At 42.0% G+C, this 20071-nt stretch overlaps 1 protein-coding gene across 1 annotated transcript in view; it reads right to left on the bottom strand.

Moving 5' to 3' along the window:
- LOC144767996 (alpha-2-macroglobulin-like) overlaps window positions 1-20071 on the bottom strand; it is a 111271-nt gene that overhangs the window by 50607 nt on the left and 40593 nt on the right. Inside the window, exons 13-17 of the mRNA XM_078651387.1 lie at window positions 15441-15507; window positions 14692-14837; window positions 13584-13733; window positions 11544-11714; window positions 8137-8227 (exon numbers count right to left, since the gene is read on the bottom strand). Of these exons, the coding sequence (XP_078507513.1) occupies window positions 8137-8227; window positions 11544-11714; window positions 13584-13733; window positions 14692-14837; window positions 15441-15507 (625 nt within the window). The remainder of the gene's footprint in view (window positions 1-8136; window positions 8228-11543; window positions 11715-13583; window positions 13734-14691; window positions 14838-15440; window positions 15508-20071) is intronic.

Here is a 20071-nt window from a genome sequence, read left to right as displayed (position 1 = left end):
CAGGGAAGTGCACACGTTGCCCCTGGGTGACTGCACCGCGCAATTAGCAGAGCTTCGTGCACTCTTACTAGCGTTAGAGTACGCGGATCCAAGTGTTACTACTCTGATTGTAAGTGATTCTTACTACTGTGTCCAGTCTTACAATGAAAACTTGTTCTTTTGGATTCAAAATGATTTTCATGATTCCAAGGGTAGCACAATAAAACACAAAATGATCTGGGTTCGAGTGGCAGAGCTTAAGGCTCTGTTGCCTCTCGTTTATGTGATTCATACTCTCGGTCATCAGCGTGTGGGAGTTCACGCTGTTGGCAACTCGCTTGCTGATGAAGCAGCGAAATCAGCAGTATCTACATACTTAGTTGCAGCGGTTACTAGGTCAAAAACCAAGATTGATAGCGACATCTTGGCAGCGATTGCTGCCTCTGAGAAGGGAAGTAAACATCCTGCGGGATTCCCTTCGAAGTACAAATACCACTTAAGTCCCGAAAAGGTTCCTTTTGTGACAATTCCTGATGTTGGGGAACGGCTGATTCCCAACTCGGATCGCAGGGCAGACTTGATTACAGCGGCACATGAAGGTGTAGCGTCTGCGCATGCGGGCGTCTCAGCCACTGTAACTCAATTACAACAACGTTTCTGGTGGCGGGGACTGTACAAACAGACACGTGATTATGTCCTGCTTTGTGACATATGCCAGCAGATTAAACCTTCGACTGCTACGCGTCCGCCACAGACTCAGTTGTACATTTCTAATAAACCGCTAGGTTGTGTTTATTTAGATCACTGCGGTCCTTTTTCATCTGATACTGCGTATAAATACATCTTAGTAGCAGTTGACTCATGCACACGCTTTGTGTGGGTTTGGCCACATCGCAGCGCTGATTCACGGACTGTCATTAGAGATTTGCGTGTCTTTATAGGGATTTTTGCCTGTGGTACCTTCCATTCGGATCAGGGTCCGGCTTTCGCCTCTAAGGCGTATAAGGATGCCATGACTTCGATGGGGGTCCAAGTCAAGTTTTCGTCACCCTACAGACCTGAGGGTAATAGTGTAGTTGAACGAATGAACCGTGATTTAAAGCAATCTTTGACAGCCCGAGTTATAGGCACTGGCAGAAACTGGCTGGCTCACCTCTATGGCGTGCAGCGTGCTCTTAATAATCTCCCTAGAAGGTCTCTGGGTGGGCGGACCCCATACGAAATGCTCTTTGGAATCAAGATGTACGTCCCTGACCTTGATGGTCTAGACTATGTGGTTCGCGCCACTTCCTTTGACGCAGATGAACATTGCAATGTTTTACAGAATCTACAAAAGACCAGAGACAGTCTTGCAAGGGAACATTTGCCCTCCACGTCGGATGATGCGTTGCAGATCCCGGTAGTTGGCTGGCTACCCCAAGTTGGAGAACTGGTTCGGGAGAAGATCGATAACAAGAAAGAATTTGGTCCTTCCTATCGAGCTCCGGTTCCCGTCGTTGGAGTGAAGGGCACAAGAACAGTCATTTTACCACCACTTCCTGGTCGTAAGGAAAACAGGTTTATTTCAATTGACAATGTCAAGATACACAGAGTGGTCGATTCTTCTTAGCATGACACCGGCTGTTTCCTGTCCTTCCATTGTGAGAAATTCAGTTATGCCTACTGCTTCTAATAATGAACCTGAGGTGGCCATCGAATTACCTGCTCTTTCCAGTCCTTTATTAAATAATTTACCTGGAACTAACATTGATGAGACAGACTATGCCTATCCCACTGATTTGTCCATACCTGACCTGCAAGCACGTTTAGCCACAGACTCCAGATTTTCTTTTGACTCTGTTTCTCTTGCCTCAAAGGAACCCTCTCGTGTTGCAGTTTATGCAAGCCTGTTTAAAAAACATTTTTTGATACCGCCTTGGACTTACATTTGGCTAGTCCTTGTTTCGATTTACCTTTTATGTCAATTGGTTTTGTGTTTTATTTTTTTCGAATCATCAATGGACATTATGTCAAGGAAAGAACATGCATTACTCATTTAAATGGGACTTTGGCCCCACTTTCCTCTTCACATTCTACACACAGATTAAAAAGAGACTTGACTTTGGTTAACATCACAGCATGGCCTGTCCTTGATGGAATCGTGTGGGATGCAGTTCGGTTTCAGATTCATGGCCCCACGGAAGTCGTTAATGTTCCTAATGTACTTAGAGTGAATATGGGGGATGTGGTGAAACAAAACATTCGTTCTGATGACTGGGATGTTAATGCTGTGGAAAGTTTGTTTTCTGATTTAAAATACTATGCTGCCTTTGATGCTGAGGATTTATATTTAGAATCTGCTAATTATGGTGAATTGTTCTGTTACCAACATTATGGCAATCACTTTTTACACAAAACATCATCCCGAAGGGATGCTGTTAATTTTACTCAGTGGGAACATTGCCCAGCACCTACACAAGGGAGTTCAGAAACGTTTCTTAAAAAGTATACAGATTTCACTGACTTTAACCAGTCCAATCCCGAGTCCTTTTATTTTAAATTTCACAAACAGCCACTGTCCAAGGTTAGACTTACCGATACTAAATTGTTGTATTCGAAGGCCTTCCTAGATCAATTAGTTACTGGAGGCTATGAGCTATGGAAGGAAACAATAGACCTTAAATCGGTTTGGGGTTCAAGGGCCTGGCAGGTACAAGGCACTGAGGCTTTGCACCGTGCATGTCTCATCCCGAATCATATGTTGTTTTTAAATGAAACAATTTCCAAGACCACATGCTTTGGATTGGCTACATCTAAAAGGTTAACCACTCCGTCTTTCCCGGAGTTGGAGGAATATGATGGTTGGAGTAATTTTACTCAATTGTCAATTAGAGAATTGCGGACTCTGCTTCGCAATTCCACCTTTAACATTTCCAGTATGAATCCTAAGGGTTGGCTGCTTTGGCACCGTAGTGCAGATTCTTGTCAAAGTAGATTTTTAAATTTAACTGACGGTTTTAAGACTGTTAGATCTGATCCCCGGTTTGACTTAGGTCATACTGTCACCTCGTATTCCGTAGGCAAGTTGTGTCAAAATTGGCTGAAGCGTTCAACTTTACCTGCGGTTAAGAATCACCTTTCCAAATTGAATGCAGAAGTGGATTTGAATGATTTCATTAAAGGCCCGGCTTGTGGCAGGTCGAAAAGGTGGTTATATGGGGTTTACAATGAAATTTGGAAGCTATCACAGATTGAGGCTGCTACACGCCTTAGGGCTATTGATCAGGCTAATCTTGAGAAAGTGCTTGCAGTTGTTGACAATAGCATTAATGTGCTTTCCTCTAGAATTTACACATTGGATAATATTGTGTCGTCAGTTGTCGATATTGTGCATGATGAAATATCTGTGTTATACCATGGTCAGAATCAATTACGTTCAATCATGCAGTTTGCGTGGACCCTTCAAACTCTGAAAATGGGTAAAGTCCCCTGGGGTTACATGAACGTTTCTTCTTTATTTGCACCTTTTAATTTGACTGAGAAACAACGCTTGCTTTCAATGCGTGATGCTTCCTTTTCTATGTTACATATTGAGAGGTTAGAATCTTTACCTTTTTCCGTGGCAGAAGCCTCTGCTGCGACGTGGCTTATCCACGGATTAATCACACTGCCTTTTGCTTTATATAAATTTTCAAATTGTATGAAATATGTGCCAATAGGTCGTTATGAACCTTTGGGTAGCGGTTTCCTTCATGAAGTCTGGTCACTCCCATACACGTACAGATGTTTTAAGGATGACCAGGAGGTTTATCTGAATGGGGAGGAGTGTACTGAGACGCCTGATCATTCTTTAATGTGTCGACACATACAGTTACACGGTTCATGCAACAAGGACAGGCCGAATATGGCTTGCGTTTTACAGGGCACGCCTGTTCCTGCTATCATCCCCACGTTTAAATTATTAGGGAATGGAAGTTATTTAATGCTCAATAATGAAGACTGTTGTGGGTTAATTAAAGGTATCCCTTTCATAGTTACAGTAAGTGAGCGGGTTATTTGCTGCAGAAATGTGCTTTACCCTCCCACACATGAACATAGAGATTCTTCCATCTGGCCAAGAATACCAACCTTGGGAGCAGAATTCAGCGGCATGGCAAGAATAAGAGCTCTTTTGTCCCAGAAAGAGGTGGCCTTGAGCTCGGCCCGTGAAACTTTCGTGCTTCACATTGCTAACACACGTACAGAGGTTCAGGCTCTATTAAATACTGATTTGCCTTTGCATTTCGGAGCTATGGTTCGTACTATCTTTAACGCATCCTCCACAAAGGGCCTATCTCATTTTTTTAAAGTTGTTAGCAGTGGTCTCGTGACTTCCTTTGAGAAAATTTTTGGAGTCATCCCTGCTTTCTTCCATTCAATCTTTTCATCCTTGTTTGGAGGGTTCCCGTTTTTACTTGCACTAGCGGCTGGCGCTCTGGTGGTTTTCTGTCTTTTTAAATATGGATGCCCATCCTGTGCAAGACCACGCGCAACTGCTGCTGACGCGGTTCCGCAATCGCATGCTTGAATATTATGGCACACTGCCGTTGGCGACTTTGAGCACGGCATTTGGATTATCTTTTCGATTCTCCTATTTCACCTGTGTCCAACCTGTTTTTCACTGCCTGACCTATGATTTCCAGTGGGCCATTGATTTGTGTCTCTGCGGACCGGTTTCTCCTGACGTCGATTTTAATCAACTGATGAGTCCTATCATTGCTCACGAGTTGGTTTGTTCTGACGAGAGGATTATGGCCTTAGCAGTGGCGCATGGACTAATTGGTCCCTGGGATGTGTTGTCGGCAGCACGGAATTTCTTGGAACTGAGTTTTCTTGAAAACCCACCGAGCTGTCCTCTGATGGTTATAGAGGATCCCGTGCTGGAAGAACACGTATGTTCCTTTCATCTTTTAAATTGGATGGCTGAACTGTTTTCGGATGAGGACAGTGACTTCCTATTGGAGGCTGTTGCTACTTACTTTTCATATACAGTTTTGTCATAGACACTGCTTCGCATTGACGTGCTGATTAATAGCATTTCATTGATTTTATTGACTTATTTGTCAAGAACTTTTTGTTTTCGTTTGCCTATTGGCTTGAGCCACGTTATATTTTTGTGCTATTTTTTAGCATTACTTTTTAAAGTTCGGTTTCGACTCATGCTCGTTTACTGTTGAGTTCTGCTCTCATGTGATGGCACTTCTGTTATCATATTTAGTCCGTTCTCGGATCATGGGGGGGTGTCATATAGCTCCTGTATATCCTTATATCGTGTTAAGTTAGCATAGGTACATTTGAGGTTTAAACGCCATTTTTCTTTCTTGCAACTTCTGCACACGACACTTAATTGTTGACTTAGCTTTCAACCTAGTAGTTTGCCGTGGTTTATGTGAGAATAATATGTTATTGCTCTGATATCAGCTTTGCTTAATAAACTATGTCTGCACGAAGAGTGCTGAAGTTTCAGGAACAACACGATATGGAATTGTTATGAGGTCTGATCTCCACGCCTTCATAGTCATAACACAAGTGCAGCCTTTGCCAATTCTGGCTTCAGGCGGGATTGATATTGCTTTGCACGAGGCACATAAAAAACACTTGATGCGGTGCACATGCAGAGAGAGCTGGTGTATGCTGATGTGATTCCTTCATGCTAGGACACTAAGGTATGGGCCCGCCCTGAACCAACCCAAAGAGACCTTCTTAGCTAATAATATAATATATGTGTTAGGGAGGGTGAGATATAAGTGTTGTTAACTCTTATTCATTACAGCATGTTAACATGCTGTCACCATTCGCTTTTTATGTCTTAGTAACTATGCTGATAATTTTGCTACTGAAAATAAGTATACTTGTATTATCTAAGATACTGCGCCTGAGAAGACGGCATTAGTAAATAAACATTTCAAATGCACATGTGTCTTCTTTACTCCATGTTCTGGTTTGTAATGATAATATAACGAAAGAGTGTTCATGAGTCCCACGTACCCTGAGGTACTGTAAGTTCATGTTCTGGTTTGTCTAAGCATTGGGAGTTTGATATGTCCAATGAGACACTGTAGCTAGCTCAGTAAGGGGTGAGTAGGGTACTAAGGTGGGTTTTGGGACACCCTAATTCGCCGAGGTTCCACTCCTCTGTGCACAGTTCTGTGTGAGAACAGAAACCCTGCGACAATCTTGTAAGTGGTTCGAAATTATGTTAATAGGAATTAAATATTTGACCTTCATAATCAGAATGTGCTTGATCAGAGAGATATATTCTTCATAAGAACTTTCCGAGTAGAATAAAAAAAGGTGCTGCCAAAATTGTCTCAAAATTTGCTAAAAACTGTAAATGTTTAGGAAAAAGTAGCTGAAAAGACTGCCCTTTACACCATCAGCTGGCTCTGGCAGAGGTATCTGATGTCACAACTCAACTGTAATAACTCATTACAGTAGAGTATTGATGTAATTTTCTTATTACAAATGAGTTGCAATGCCTCAACTTGACTGTAAGATAAAACCAAAGACAGGTTTTATGGAGTTATTTCCGGTTTTTCTCCACTTTGTAGTGCCTGTTATAACATTGTTCCTTTTTTCACATTGTAAAGAGCAAGTGCTAATATCACACAATTTAACATGTTACTAATTTTTTGACTTTGGAAGTAAGAAGGGCTAGGTTGTCCTTGCAAGAATTTCAATTCACGCAGCCAACTTGATGTTTCACCCAGTTCCATGTGTTCAGCCAGTCTTTATTAAAAATGTTCTTTCAAAGTTTGGCAATATAGGGCACATTCTGTAACTTTACACAGTCTATAGATCTAAGCATTACCAATCCCCTATGGTGCAGTCCAGCCACTATTTGTGTGTTGAAGTGAGATGGCACATGTCACAAACCTCTGCTGCTCAGGGAGCTGTTTTATGGGGGCTGTGAGTGGGACTTGTCAGACCTGGGTGCACTCTGCCCTTTTTGTGACATGAACTCTCTGTGTGTTCCGGTCACTTGAAAATGTTGCATTGGGTTTCCTTTGAGAGATTTACTCAGAGTGAGTGTGGGACTGTTAGTTTGGAGTAGTTTGCTTTCCAGCATGTTGGGTGCACTGCAAAAGCCCCTTCATCTGAAAGACCTCAGTGGTTTCAGTTTTCTTACATATGCACTGTAACTGTGTGGTAGAGTTGTGTCTATTATTTGGAAAGTTCAGCACGTAAACTGGCTCTCACCCAATCACTGGTGCTGGATCATGGCGGGCATTGGAGGCAAGGTTAGCCAGCAGCATGAGTGCAAGACTTTTCTTAATTTGTGCTGGTGTTTGCTGGGACCCAACAACGGCACATGTATTACAACACCTGCAGTTGTTCATCAAAGTCCATCGTATGGTGGCACTGTCTGCCTTTCTCTGAGCAGAGAAAATCAGTAAAGTATTACATAAAAAGCAATGTACTATAAAATATGATAGATTTCGATTCTAAACTCAGGGAAAGTAAGACCCATAGGGGGACCTCACCAGAGGCGGACTAGGAATCACATCTGGCCCTGGCAAAGTGTCCCCCCCTGAACCCCCCCCACCCATACCCCCCCGCCGGCAACTCGGGTTTGGAGGTGCCGCCGAGCTCCTTGCCGGGCTGGTTTTCAGCCGATTTTGGTACAAGGCCGATTTTGCAGCTATGCACCGGGGGATTGCCCGGTGCCCGCTATGGCCAGTCCGGCCCTCGGCTTCACTTAGTTCATGAAAATGACTACTGCCCGGTATCTACCCCCGCTAATCAACCTCTGGGCCCACACATAATGGCATCAATGCTCCTGAATCACGATTACCAGCCCCCTTTGCATCTGCAGTCCAAGCTCACACAAACACTTTGCTCTCCTCCGGTCAGGACTGAGCTCCCTCATTAGAACTGAGTATGTAGCTCTAAGACTGAGTTATCAGGCACTATTTAAAGTTCAGTACTGAGGTACATTGGCATAGCTAATTCTGTGACGACTGCGATTATATGGTGGGGTGTTTTGCAAATGATAATTGTGGTGCCTATAAGGAGCCATGGTTGATGCTCCTGATCCACAATAAGCCGAAATTTGACAAATGATAAATTACACTTTGACCTCTATCGTACCCTGTTGAAATCTCCAAGCATTGTTAAGAAATATTTCTGTTGCCTTACCTGGAGCATCATGGCGATACACAATCCCGGTGGTGGAGCATAAATGTGGCTTTCGGAATTCACCGTTGGTCACCACTTTCAAACCCATTCCCTGAAAACAGAAGACATATCATTTAGTTACACCATCTACACTACAGCCACTACACCTGGGAGGGCCGTCTTCATTGACAACATGTTCTCATGATCAAACTTTGCACTTAGTAAAGTGAATCTGAGCTGTGCACTTCCCATGAAAGTCATGACCTGTGGTGACTGGCCGTAGTGGGACAAAAGGGGGTGGTGATGGACGGAGCATCTGAACGAATCAAACACTCACACCCAGTCAACAGATCTGGGTTTAATTCATCACCGTTCTTTAGCCCACTCTGCCACCCCAGTTCAGACATGGCCATATGCAAATCAGTCTGACCCTGTGCCTCATGGGAGCAGTCCAACCCGAACTGCCAAGCCATGCCTTCCCTGGAACGGAAACAAGCTTCCTAGGACCGGTTTCTGGCATTTCAGCCGTCTTGAGCCAGGCCTGCTTGAATCCAGTGGCAAAGTGAGCAAGGGACTCACGTCTGAGCATACCCTGACAACTTATGGCAAACAAAGCGGTACAAAAGGGGGTGGTGGTGATGGATGGAGCATCTGAACCAATCAAACTCTCACACCCAGTCAACAGACCTGGGTTTAATCCATCACCGTTCTTTAGCCCACTCTGCCACCCCAGTTCAGACATGGCCATATGCAAATCAGCCTGACCCTGTGCCTCATGGGAACAGTCCAGCCCGAACTGCCAAGCCATGCCTTCCCTGGACCAGAAACAAGCTTCCTAGGACCAGTTTCTGGCATTTCAGCCGTCTTCAGACAGGCTTGCTTGAATCCAGTGGCTGTAGCGGGCACCGGGTGTTTTCCCAGTGCTGCAATATCGACCCTTGTAACAAAAGTGGCAGTGGCCGGCGCTTCTCAGTAGCATCCCCCAGCCGGAGCCTCTCAGTACCACCCCACCTAAACCCCCCACCCCGCTGGTTTCTTTTCCTAGTGTCGTCTTTCCTGGTGACACCATAAATTCTGCAATTAGAATCCCAGTTGGGACCTCTCAGTGGATTTATATGTCTTTGGGTGACACCTTGGAGTAAATACGGGAATCCCACATGTATTCCCCATGGAGTCCCAGATCTCTGGCACACACAGCAGTCAGTGACATGTATGAAGTGTTTGAGTATATGGATTCCATTCAGAGGAAAAGGCAGACAAGTGGGATGGCACACCCACCTGTGTGTGCTTCATGCGTATTACAGGTGATAGGTGTAACCCTTAAGAATGGCCAATGGAATTATGTGATTCTGCATCTGTGGCATTTTTCACATAATTATGAATTCGCGTCTTTTAGCACATAGTCCAACTTCTACTACATAATGTATAGATTCCCCAAAAATATTCTAGCTCAAATGAATCAAATGTACTAAAAATACTGTAACAAATGTTCCTTCACACTGGAAGGCCTTTTGCTAAGGTTAACAGCCCATCTTTAATTTGCTTATTGCTGCATTTGGGTGTTGAATTGGTACTAATAGGTAAAAATCATTTTCCAGACGAATTGTAAAAATTTCAAAATAATGAAGTAATACTATCACAAAATGTTCAGTATTACACAGCTTATTTTGCCTTTTTTGCTGCATAATCTAGTCAACTCTGCTGCATATTTTGGTCCTCTTCTGCCGCATAATTGCGGTGGTCCAGCCCTTAGGCAATATAAATATGAGGAATGGTGCAGAAAGGCATAAGGTAGGCATAACAGGTGGCAACTAATAGTTCAACGTAGCAAAAAGAAAAGTTTTACACAGGTCTACTTTTGAGTGGCACTTAATTCCATATGTGGCTGGGAATCCCTACTGTTGGCGCTAAATTGAGGGTTATATGTAATGTGGTACAATTACACGCTTGACACCCCTTTCACGGGCCTTTCAACAGAACAAATCCAGCAACAGGTCCCTGTGAAGAGTGACCCAGAGCTGTGAAGTGTGCAAACACAGACTGTCAGAATGATTCCTCATTTCTCAGGGAAAACCCACAGTGCAACTTGGGATGCCATGAGATTCCTGAACCTCTGGATTACAGATACTCAGGGCATCAGTAATTCTGGGACCATGAATTGTTCACTAAGGGCCAAAGAGACACCCAGAATGAGGAACTTGCTGCAGATAGATCATGGATTGCTAAAGTGTGAGATTTGAGGAAAGAAATCCTACCGGACAGAAGCAGGCTACGTCTGCCATCTTTTATTTAGCTAAACAAAGACCATAGAGTGAACTGTTGGGGGTACAGAAGGAAGTATAACTAGGGAAAATATTAAGCTGTGTTACGTACACTTCACTAGTGAAGTCTGATTGAGCACAGTGCCTGTTATGGCGACCACGACTGTATAACGGTAAAGAGAGATTGGATATAACAGAGAGAAGAGTTACCAATATGATGAAAGGTTTGGACCACAAGTTTTAAAGCGGATTTGAAAGTATAATCATGTACACTAGGTGAAAAACTATAATCCCCCCTCAGAATTCAGGACAGCTGTCCAATCCCTAGTGATTTAAGACCTTCCTGGTTGGCCTATCCCAAAACACAATCCTCACCTCTCAAGGTTGGCCTACATGGTGTAGCATTCCTACTTTTCAAAGGTCCAGTCATGCTACCCCTCACCCCCCCAAAAAAAACCTCAACTGGTGACCATTGAAAACATGAAGCAACTTCAAAACTTCAAAAGGCTCTCCACTCCGGATTTCCGCTATATCTTAGGGGCAAATTGCACACCAATGAGAGAGAGAGAGAGAGAGAGAGAGAGAGAGAGAGAGAGAGAGAGAGAGAGAGAGAGAGAGAGAGAGAGAGAGAGAGAGACAAGGGTTGACATAAGACGAATCAAGTCACCTGGAGATTCATTAAACCCGTTCCCTGTCACATCAAACTTAATTAATTCTAATTAGTTCACCACCCCACTCCCATCCCTTCCTTGTACTCTTGATCCCCTTCTCCCCTCCTGCTCAATCCTCTGTTGACTATCACCCTCCCAATAAAATTAAATGTTCTGTTGCTTTCAGGTAGCACTATTGTTCTTTTGTTAAATTACGCTGCCCTGTTTACTATTTGTAAAGCATCACAGTGCTTCTGTGTCTAGGCTTAATATCATTAAACATCATGAATAAATACATAATGCATGCATAAATATATACATAAATATTGAAGCATTCACATTCATAGGGAGACTGGTCAGACTATAAGGAGGAAGTAGTGCTCAGCAGAAGAGCTCTCTTAGACCAAGAAGTCCTGAAACTGGACTAGAAGGCTCACAATCCTTGGAACGCTAGCAAGGCAATGCATTCATCAGAGCGGGAAGTGGAGCGTGCTGGATGAGGAAAGATCACACTCACCTCTAGAAGATCAGAAACATCTTTCTCGTTGTCCAGGGATGACGGATAGTAGATCAGCCCATTCTGAAAGAGAGGCTCGCGATTCACACAGGGCGTAGAGTCTACTTCCTCCAGGTTCATCCCTCCATGGTAATAGCCGGTGAGGTCTTTCAATGGGAGCAGGTCATACACCTATGTTTACAGAGAGCAAGAGGACATTAATGAATGTCAATGCATGATTGGGTGACAACCCTCACTTCCCGCTCCCATCAGACTCCTCCTGCTCGTGGCCCCAGAATTTGTCTTGCATTTTCACAGCACATACTGAGGCAAAGATGAGCCCCAAGCATCAGTAGACAAAACACAACAGTGATCTTACAGCCATTCTTCCAGCACATCAGTGGATTCACTATGTAACGCCCTCGCTTCCAGAGCTTTTCCACCCAGGGCATGGGTTTGAGTTAAGTACTCTAGAAACAATTGCACAAGCACAATTCAAATACTTCATCATAGAGCCAGTGAGTGTAGATGAGATGTCCGCACCTACCTGGTAAACAAATCTGTTCATTTGGAACAAATGTTAAGTTTAGAAATTTGTAACACGATTATTTCAGATAACCAAAACATTTCACTGCTTTACTAGATTTCAAGAACCAGTCCTCGCCAATGGGGTGTCTGACCAATAAAGTATTGATAGCAAAATCCATAGTCACATTCAAAACGATGTTTGGGAGTCAAGGTGCTAGGATCATTGAAGCCTGTACGTTCTACAAAATTAGAACAGATCACAAAATCTTTTGGGGATCTTCTACCTAGTATGAATGAAGTTCTTCATGAATTTTATCCTGCTACAGAACAGAGAAACTAAAGAAGACTCTTTATTACTTAATATGTGTGGCACTTTTATAAATATTGATGTCCTTTGGTACAGTGAAAATCACCTTGAGATGATTTGATCCTAAAATTGTACTATGTAAATATGCTCACTCATTCATTTTCCTAGTAACTCCTCTGCACAGAAGAATCAGAGTGACTATGGTGAACAAAACTTTTGTTCCATGACCGCAGATATCTAAACAACGGCCTTCAATAGAATCATGAATTTGATCTGACTCAACACCCGATTTTGCCTTGAAAAAGCCCACGGCCTAAACAGGCCTCTAGGGCGAAAGACGTGTTGGCTGTTCTTTTTACACAGATGTAACATGAAATAAAACCCACGCACGTAAAACTTTCAAAGAACATGTGAATTTTCTTCTGGACCACTGTTGACAAATCGTGAGGGCACAATGCTCCATTTTCCTCTATACTTACTCCTACAATGGCTCTTGGGTGAAGCCTTTCGCGAGGAATGTGCCACAACACAATTGGGCCATGACAATTGTAGCACCGAAACCCAGAAACTCCCACCCAAACATCTACCCAAGAAGGGTTTCATGTGCACACACTTTCACGACGAACAAAGTTACACATTGGCATTTTCCCACTGCCCTTAAACAGGAAAGGCTCAGTCAGTACAGGGTTAATTAAGAATACAGCTTCTGTACAATATCTCAATAGGTGAAATTGATAAGACGACAGCCTTTAACCCCTTCAGCGCTGATGACAAAGCCAGCTCGTCATCAACGTTACCTGCGCTGCGCGGATGACGAGCTGGCTTTGTCATAAACAAGCCATTTTTTAAATTTTAGCGCACAGCGGGAAAACGCGGTAGCGCGGTAGGGGTTAAGTAATAAAATCCTACACAAGAAGTAATTAATTACAAGAACCTATAGCTGGTATATGCTAATTCATTGAAACGAGAACAGAGAATTGATCAGGAAGCCATTCTTTGTTATTGCGTCTCCATTACTCAGCTGCCACGTATATCATTTACACGTTCTTTTTCCAGATGTGGAGGCAAATCCAAACCTTCTCATACACCCACTGGGTCCTTCTTCCCTTCTGTGGCAGCCTTCCCTCAGACACTAGTTGCCTGATGTGGGACATCCCAAAACTCAGAAGCATGCTGGAGAATTAATCACATTTGTTGACAGGTAAGCCAAAAACTAAAAATCTCACCGATTCCACTGTCAGCTCTTTCTCTGGTTTCATGAGCAGGACACTCTTGTCAACAGCACGAAGGGCACAAAGGGAGCCAGGAGAGGCTTCAACATTCAAACTGGTATGTGAGGCGGGTAAGCCCTCCGCATGAGAGAAGTGTAGGTTCACCTGGAATTGAAAACACCAATTGTAAAGCCTTTAAAAGAATTATTTCATCTGCAGAGACTACATACCGGCACATTAATTTCTACCAAATGATGTATTTGGAACTGTTTGTACATATCGAGAAAGAAAATGACATACTGGATTCCTATATGAAGTACTGATGTAAGAGCAAATAAAAAAGTACAAAAAAAGAAAAAGAAAAAAAATTCAGATTTTTCAACTTTACCTCTCTGAAAAATTATTTGTATGTGTTTTACCATTGTCCCTTAGGGTATTTATTGCAAATATACTGGGAATAATACACTCCATACAATACCATTTAACCACAAGTCTGAGGCCGTAGGCACTACCCTCAATGAGCATTAAATTCCCCCAACAAAGACACTATGGTATAATAAGGGCATCAACAAGTAGGTTTGGAGTGGATTGGGCTTTGTTACTCAATTATTATATCTATAAGGTGCTGTCCTTTTCTACTTATCTTCTTAGTCAGCCAATCACAAGTATGAACTTCTTTGCATTGTTATACAAATTCCTTAAGTCACCTAGTCCTGAAATTGATCTGCCAAGCCTCCCAGTTCCAATTCTTTCAGTCCTCCAGTCTTAGATATGAACATGTATGCATCCCTGTGAACTGTCCTGACTACATCTAACCATAGAGGCTAGGTGATTCTGTAGTGCTCTGCCACTTCTCTAAGGAAACCCATTGCTACAGGTTAAATGCTCAACATCCCATTATCTCAAATCCTGGAGCTGTGCTATTTTGTAAGTTAAATCACAGAACTACTATGACCATCTCTGGTAAGACCAGATCTCTTAAATTGAGAGATTAACAGTATTTTCCTTTCTTCTGTTTACTCTTTTTCTAACTTTGTGGATGTAATAATTATCCTCATATGTACCGACTGACTTCTAAGCTCATCGACCTCCTCCCACTTGCACTCTAAGTCTAAACTCTTACCTTGTTGTCAAAGGTTTTCGCAACCATGAAGTTTGTCGTGTCTGCGATGACTTCACCACAGGGAAGGAATGCGAATATTAACATCTTGGCCAGAGGAGCGATATCTGTGCCAATATGCAGTGAGAGCTCGAAAGACCCAGGCACACCTGTGGAGGAAAGGTAAAGACCAATACTTCATCTGTGAAGGTGAGTGGAAAATTTCTTTAGAAAAGAAATAATATTTCCTCTAGCATGGAAAAAAATCCAAATGTGCCTTTGTACCTGAAGATATATTGACCTAAATATAAAAAATATATCTGGTAAGACACCAAATACTGATGGTGCTGGGTAAGGTTGATCCATAGATAACTGTTAACATGTCTCAGCTCCCTCCTATGGCCTCATCACACCCTATATGACAGAATGAGTCTAGGGTCATTGAGATGCATGCAATTTGAGGCAAAGCTTATAAGTGCAGGAATGCATATGGTCCTTTACATCCAAGTGGAAAAAGTTTAAACACTTCAGCATAGGTACACATATTGGATGAGATGACTGCCCACCCTTTCTTCATATCGCTGAGTCCCAAATGTAGAAAGTGACCATGTCATGAAACTCACTTGATATAATATAAATAAAGAAGTGTTTTAAAAAATTAAATAAATGGTCCAATCTCACCAAAGACATTTTACACCCCAACACCACAGGAAGGCAAGAACAGTAAAGGAACAATGATCGGAAAAGGTAGAAGAAGCTCAACAGGTACTCACCATGTTTCACGTGTGCCACATCAATGGCGTGTTTGCCGTGTTTGGCGATGCCTCCTTTTGACATTACCTGGAAGCAGAGGAGAGTGGAGAGAATACATAAAATTGAGTTTTATGAAGGCTGACCCAGAAAACCTTAATTTGCCAGAAGCATAAATCAGGGACATTGAAAGTGCATTTAGAAATTGTACTCTCATAGACCAGCTACAACACCGCATGTCTCAGTCACAGGATGCTAGAATAATGGTTTGGATAGCAGGCTATCTCCTGGTCAGCCTCAGTGGTACCATAGACTTTAGTAGGATATTAATACTTGAAAACCATCAAAGGGAAAAATATGTGTTTACGATAGAACTTTCGAACATCGCAATTGTTGGTGGTCCTTGCTAACATTGAGGGAGTTGGAACCATAGCAAGACAACATATAAATATATTATATTCTCTACAGCAACACGAAACATGCTATGGCAGATTCTAAATACAAAGCACAGTAAATTCACGTGCCAAATGGCAGTATACTCATGTTTAAAAACACAGGATATGGATCTAACCAAAAGAGGAATACAGAATCACGCGACACTCACCAGCACAATACAAGACAGTCAATCAACCTGCCATGGATCCATTCTCAAGAGTTTGTAAACATGGCTGCCCTTCTTCCATACTTGGCTATTCTTCAGCATCATAACATTCTTCAAAATCTACTTAATCCTCAAAGGCCAAAGAAACAGAGAAGGGACCTTGGTCTGGAACCTGGGTATATCACCACATCATCTAAGTGGATGACATATCCCAATAGAAACATGACACATTTTCTCTTTTCTTGTAAAAGCACTGTTTCTTCTAAAGCAAAGTGTTCACCTGTGTAACTTAGTTGCTGAAGCCAACTATAGCATTCCTGACACAACCTGATTGGCCTTTTCAATTGGCGAATTGGATTGGAGTCCGCACAAAGCAATGACTTCATGTGCGACATCGAACTGCTTTAGAAATCGTGCATCGAATCAGAAACGAGTTTAACTACATTATTTGTAACAAGAGACAGTGGACTCCCTCATCTGCAAACTCTTGCTTCAGAAATAAATATATCTACTCCAGTAGAATATAAACTTATATTCATGATGATAACCCATATATAATGACAATCCAACAGCTCAAGAATATATCTACCATGCTCTCCATAGACATTACTTGGAACCACCGAGCAAGAACCTCACCCTCCCATGCATAAGTAGAACATGTATAGGTAACAAGAGGACAGCTGCCTCAAATACTACAGGCCTGATTCACAAAGGGCCTCTGCACTCATGACAGAGAGCCCGCAGTAATTGGGAGTCTCCGCACTCAGGGAGGAATCTCCGCAGCAAGAATTCTCATTGTGGAGATGCCGCCCGAGTGCAGAAACTCCCCCACGACTGCGGCGCCTCCGCCACAAGTGCGGTGTCCTTTTGTGAATCAGCCCCTGAATCTTCACGCAGGTGACCAAAGTCAAGCAATACTTCACTACACTTAGCAATTGGGGGCCCATGCTTTGCTTTAGTGAGTCTCTTACCCACAATGTCTCACAAGTGAAAGGAATGGCAAAAAGTACTTCTATGGACACTTTAGTGAAAATAGCTCGCCTATATAACCGCTGTGGATATTCAACTCGTGCTCGCTCTTGCGGTATCCTTGATCAATGCTTCCAGCCTTGACCAAGTCTGAAACTGCAAGACCTTTGGCTGTCATCAGTCCAGCACCCATATCTAAAGCCATGCATCACTAAATGCTTAACTCTGAATCTTTAGTACCTAACTTACCCAAAATCATTGTCATTCTCTTCTAGACTGTTCACACATACTCACTTCCACACATGGTTCTCACAAAATGCTTATACTTTGCATGAACTCACAGCTTTTGTAACTTTACCAAGTAAAGCACAGAAAAAGGACAATCTATGCACTGTAAGTTGATTATGTTTATTTTGCATCAGACTTTGATCATTTAGCTGGAAGGGCAGTCTGGATCAATATTGTTCTCTCGTAACCCCTACCACTTTAAATACAAAAAGTATCAACATTTGGACTTCTCATAAATACTTTTAAAAACAATATTTGTCAGTCCAAGATTGAAGCAATGCTGTGTATCCTACTATTCATGTGGTATGTATCTCTAAACGTGTACTTTCTGATGATATGCAGCCAGATTCATCAAACAAAAATCGGCTCGCAAAGGGCCAGATTCGGAGAATCTGGCCCTTTGCGAGCGCTATTTTTGCATTTGGGATTCATCATCCCAAATGCAAAAATCGCAATTCTAGAAATCGCTAATTTGCGAATAATTGCATTTAAGGAATCTCAATTTGAGATTCCTTAAATGCAATTCATGATCCATTTTAAAATTGCGAATTTGCAATCTGGGGCCGCTATTTACCGCGAAGTCTAACTACGCGGTAAATGGCAAAAACTTTGAAAAATGCACTAAAGTGCATTTTTCAAAGTTTCATGTTGTGCACACACATGCCCTAAGGGCATGTGTGTGCGCAACATATGTGTACACATCAATTTCAGAGGTGCAACAGGGTGTCCTTTGGACACCCCTTCACCCTTGAAATCGCAATCTCAATTTGCAAATCGCTAATTGCGATTAGCAAATTGAGATTGTCTTCCCATTCATTCCTATGGGCCTCTAGGCCCATAGGAATGAATGGGGAGATATTCCTTAATTGCGGCTCGCAATTTGCGAGTCGCAATTAAGGAATTATTAGAAATCACAAATTTTTTAAGTGATTTCTTGATGAATAGCATTTTGCTATTCCTTAATAGCGAATCGGTATTTTTCGCTATTAAGGGATAGCAAAATGTGTTCTTGATGAATCTGGGGTTATGTCTTTTATTTATAGACCTCGACTGGCTTATGGAAAGTTGTACTTATGACACATTAATCCAAGACAAAATCCTTGGGGCATATTACCAACGTTAAGCGATATTTATCGCTAACGATGCTTAGCAACGAATTTTTTAACGCTAAGCATCGTCAGAAATTATCTCAGATAAACCTTGCTAATATCAAGGTTTATCGCAAATGCGATAAAAAACGGCCGCAATGCATGAATATCGCTGAAAAGTCAGCGATATTCACGCATTACCGAGCTAATGCTCTTAACCATGTTATCCACCTCCCATTGGATAACATGGCTAAGAACTGCTCAGGGCAGGTGTTAGTTTTTGGAGATTTTCGCGCTTAGCGCGAATATCTCCAAAAGTTGGTAATAGGAGATAGCGATGTTAGCGACTGTTTCCAGTCGCTAACATCTTGGCACGCCCACTTTGCATGTCATTAGTGATAAATATCACTGACATGCAAAGTGGGGCCCAAGATGGTTGCTATCTCCTACTAGCTGTCGCTAACTGCTGTTAGCGACAGCTAGGTAATAGGGAGATAATTTTATCTCCGCTTTCTTGGCTTTTAAAGCCAAAAAAGCGGAGATAAACCCCCTTGATAATATGCCCCCTTGTCTTTTAGAATGGTTCACCAGATGCAAGGTGGTCATCGATATCACGGGTTGTGGAGGAATATACATATTTGGCAGCTACCGTCAATAAAGTCCATCTTAGCTATTTCTGGTGAAATCAAGGAATTTGTCAACTAAGGTAATGAGGAGGACTCTATGGAGATTTAATTAATCATAAAGGGCCTATTTCTTTCTAACTTAAAATATAGTGTATTGTGCTATGGTATTACCAACATTAAATTATGGTTCTCATATACCATAAAAAATAGTATATTGTTCTCAGTTATTACCTACATTAAACTATTGTGCTCCAATATAGTTTACCATCTGTAACGCGCTGGTAGGAACTGTAGAATTAGTCCTAAACAAAAGTGGTGTGGGGCTCAGGGCGTTAATGCCAATGGAGATTTGGGCTGAATCCTACGTATGTCATTCACAGTGCCTATTATGCAAAATAAGGGTGGAGGGTTCTATCTCATTTCAAAAGTCGACAAGGAATCCATTTTAGAGTTCATATAAATGAAACCTTATGATGTAAACCCTTGCGTGAGTTTTGGATAAATTAGATGACTTTGGTCATGAGGGAGACTTGACTTTATGAATATCTAAAGTTCAAAAGGCTTGTACAAATAGTAGCCCACAATTTAGCTATTGGGTGGATCTGAAATTCCATTAGTAAAATTTGGATTGTAAGATTGTATTGATCATATAAAGAATAGATTTATCTATCCTCCACTGAAAAGCAGAGTTTATATATTGAGGAGTTTTTTAAGTAAGTTATATGACAATCTTAGAATGTTGAATTTTTTGCAACACACAACAAACTGTAAATACCTATAAATGAATTGTATGTATTTAGCGGACAGGAAAGCAACACTGAAGTAAATGTTTTATAGTTCTGAAGTGTGTTGGAAACAGAGATTTTATTAGGAACAAAACAAATAAATTCACTTTATTGGTGATGCACAATTGATCTATATTTACAGAAACTTCATTTCTACACATTATCATTTGTGTGCAATATAGTATTATCAGTCAAATCGTATGCCTGTGCAAAGTTAGTGGCCATTTTAATGGAAAATGTGCTGTCTGTAAATGATGCTTTAGTTACATTTAAAAAAATCACCCCCATTAAAGGTAG

This window comes from Lissotriton helveticus, chromosome 7, assembly GCF_964261635.1.
Source record: "Lissotriton helveticus chromosome 7, aLisHel1.1, whole genome shotgun sequence".
In the NCBI taxonomy this organism is placed as follows: Eukaryota; Metazoa; Chordata; class Amphibia; order Caudata; family Salamandridae; genus Lissotriton; species Lissotriton helveticus.
Note: the sequence above shows the minus strand (reverse complement) of the source record. Positions and strands in the feature narration are given on the sequence as shown.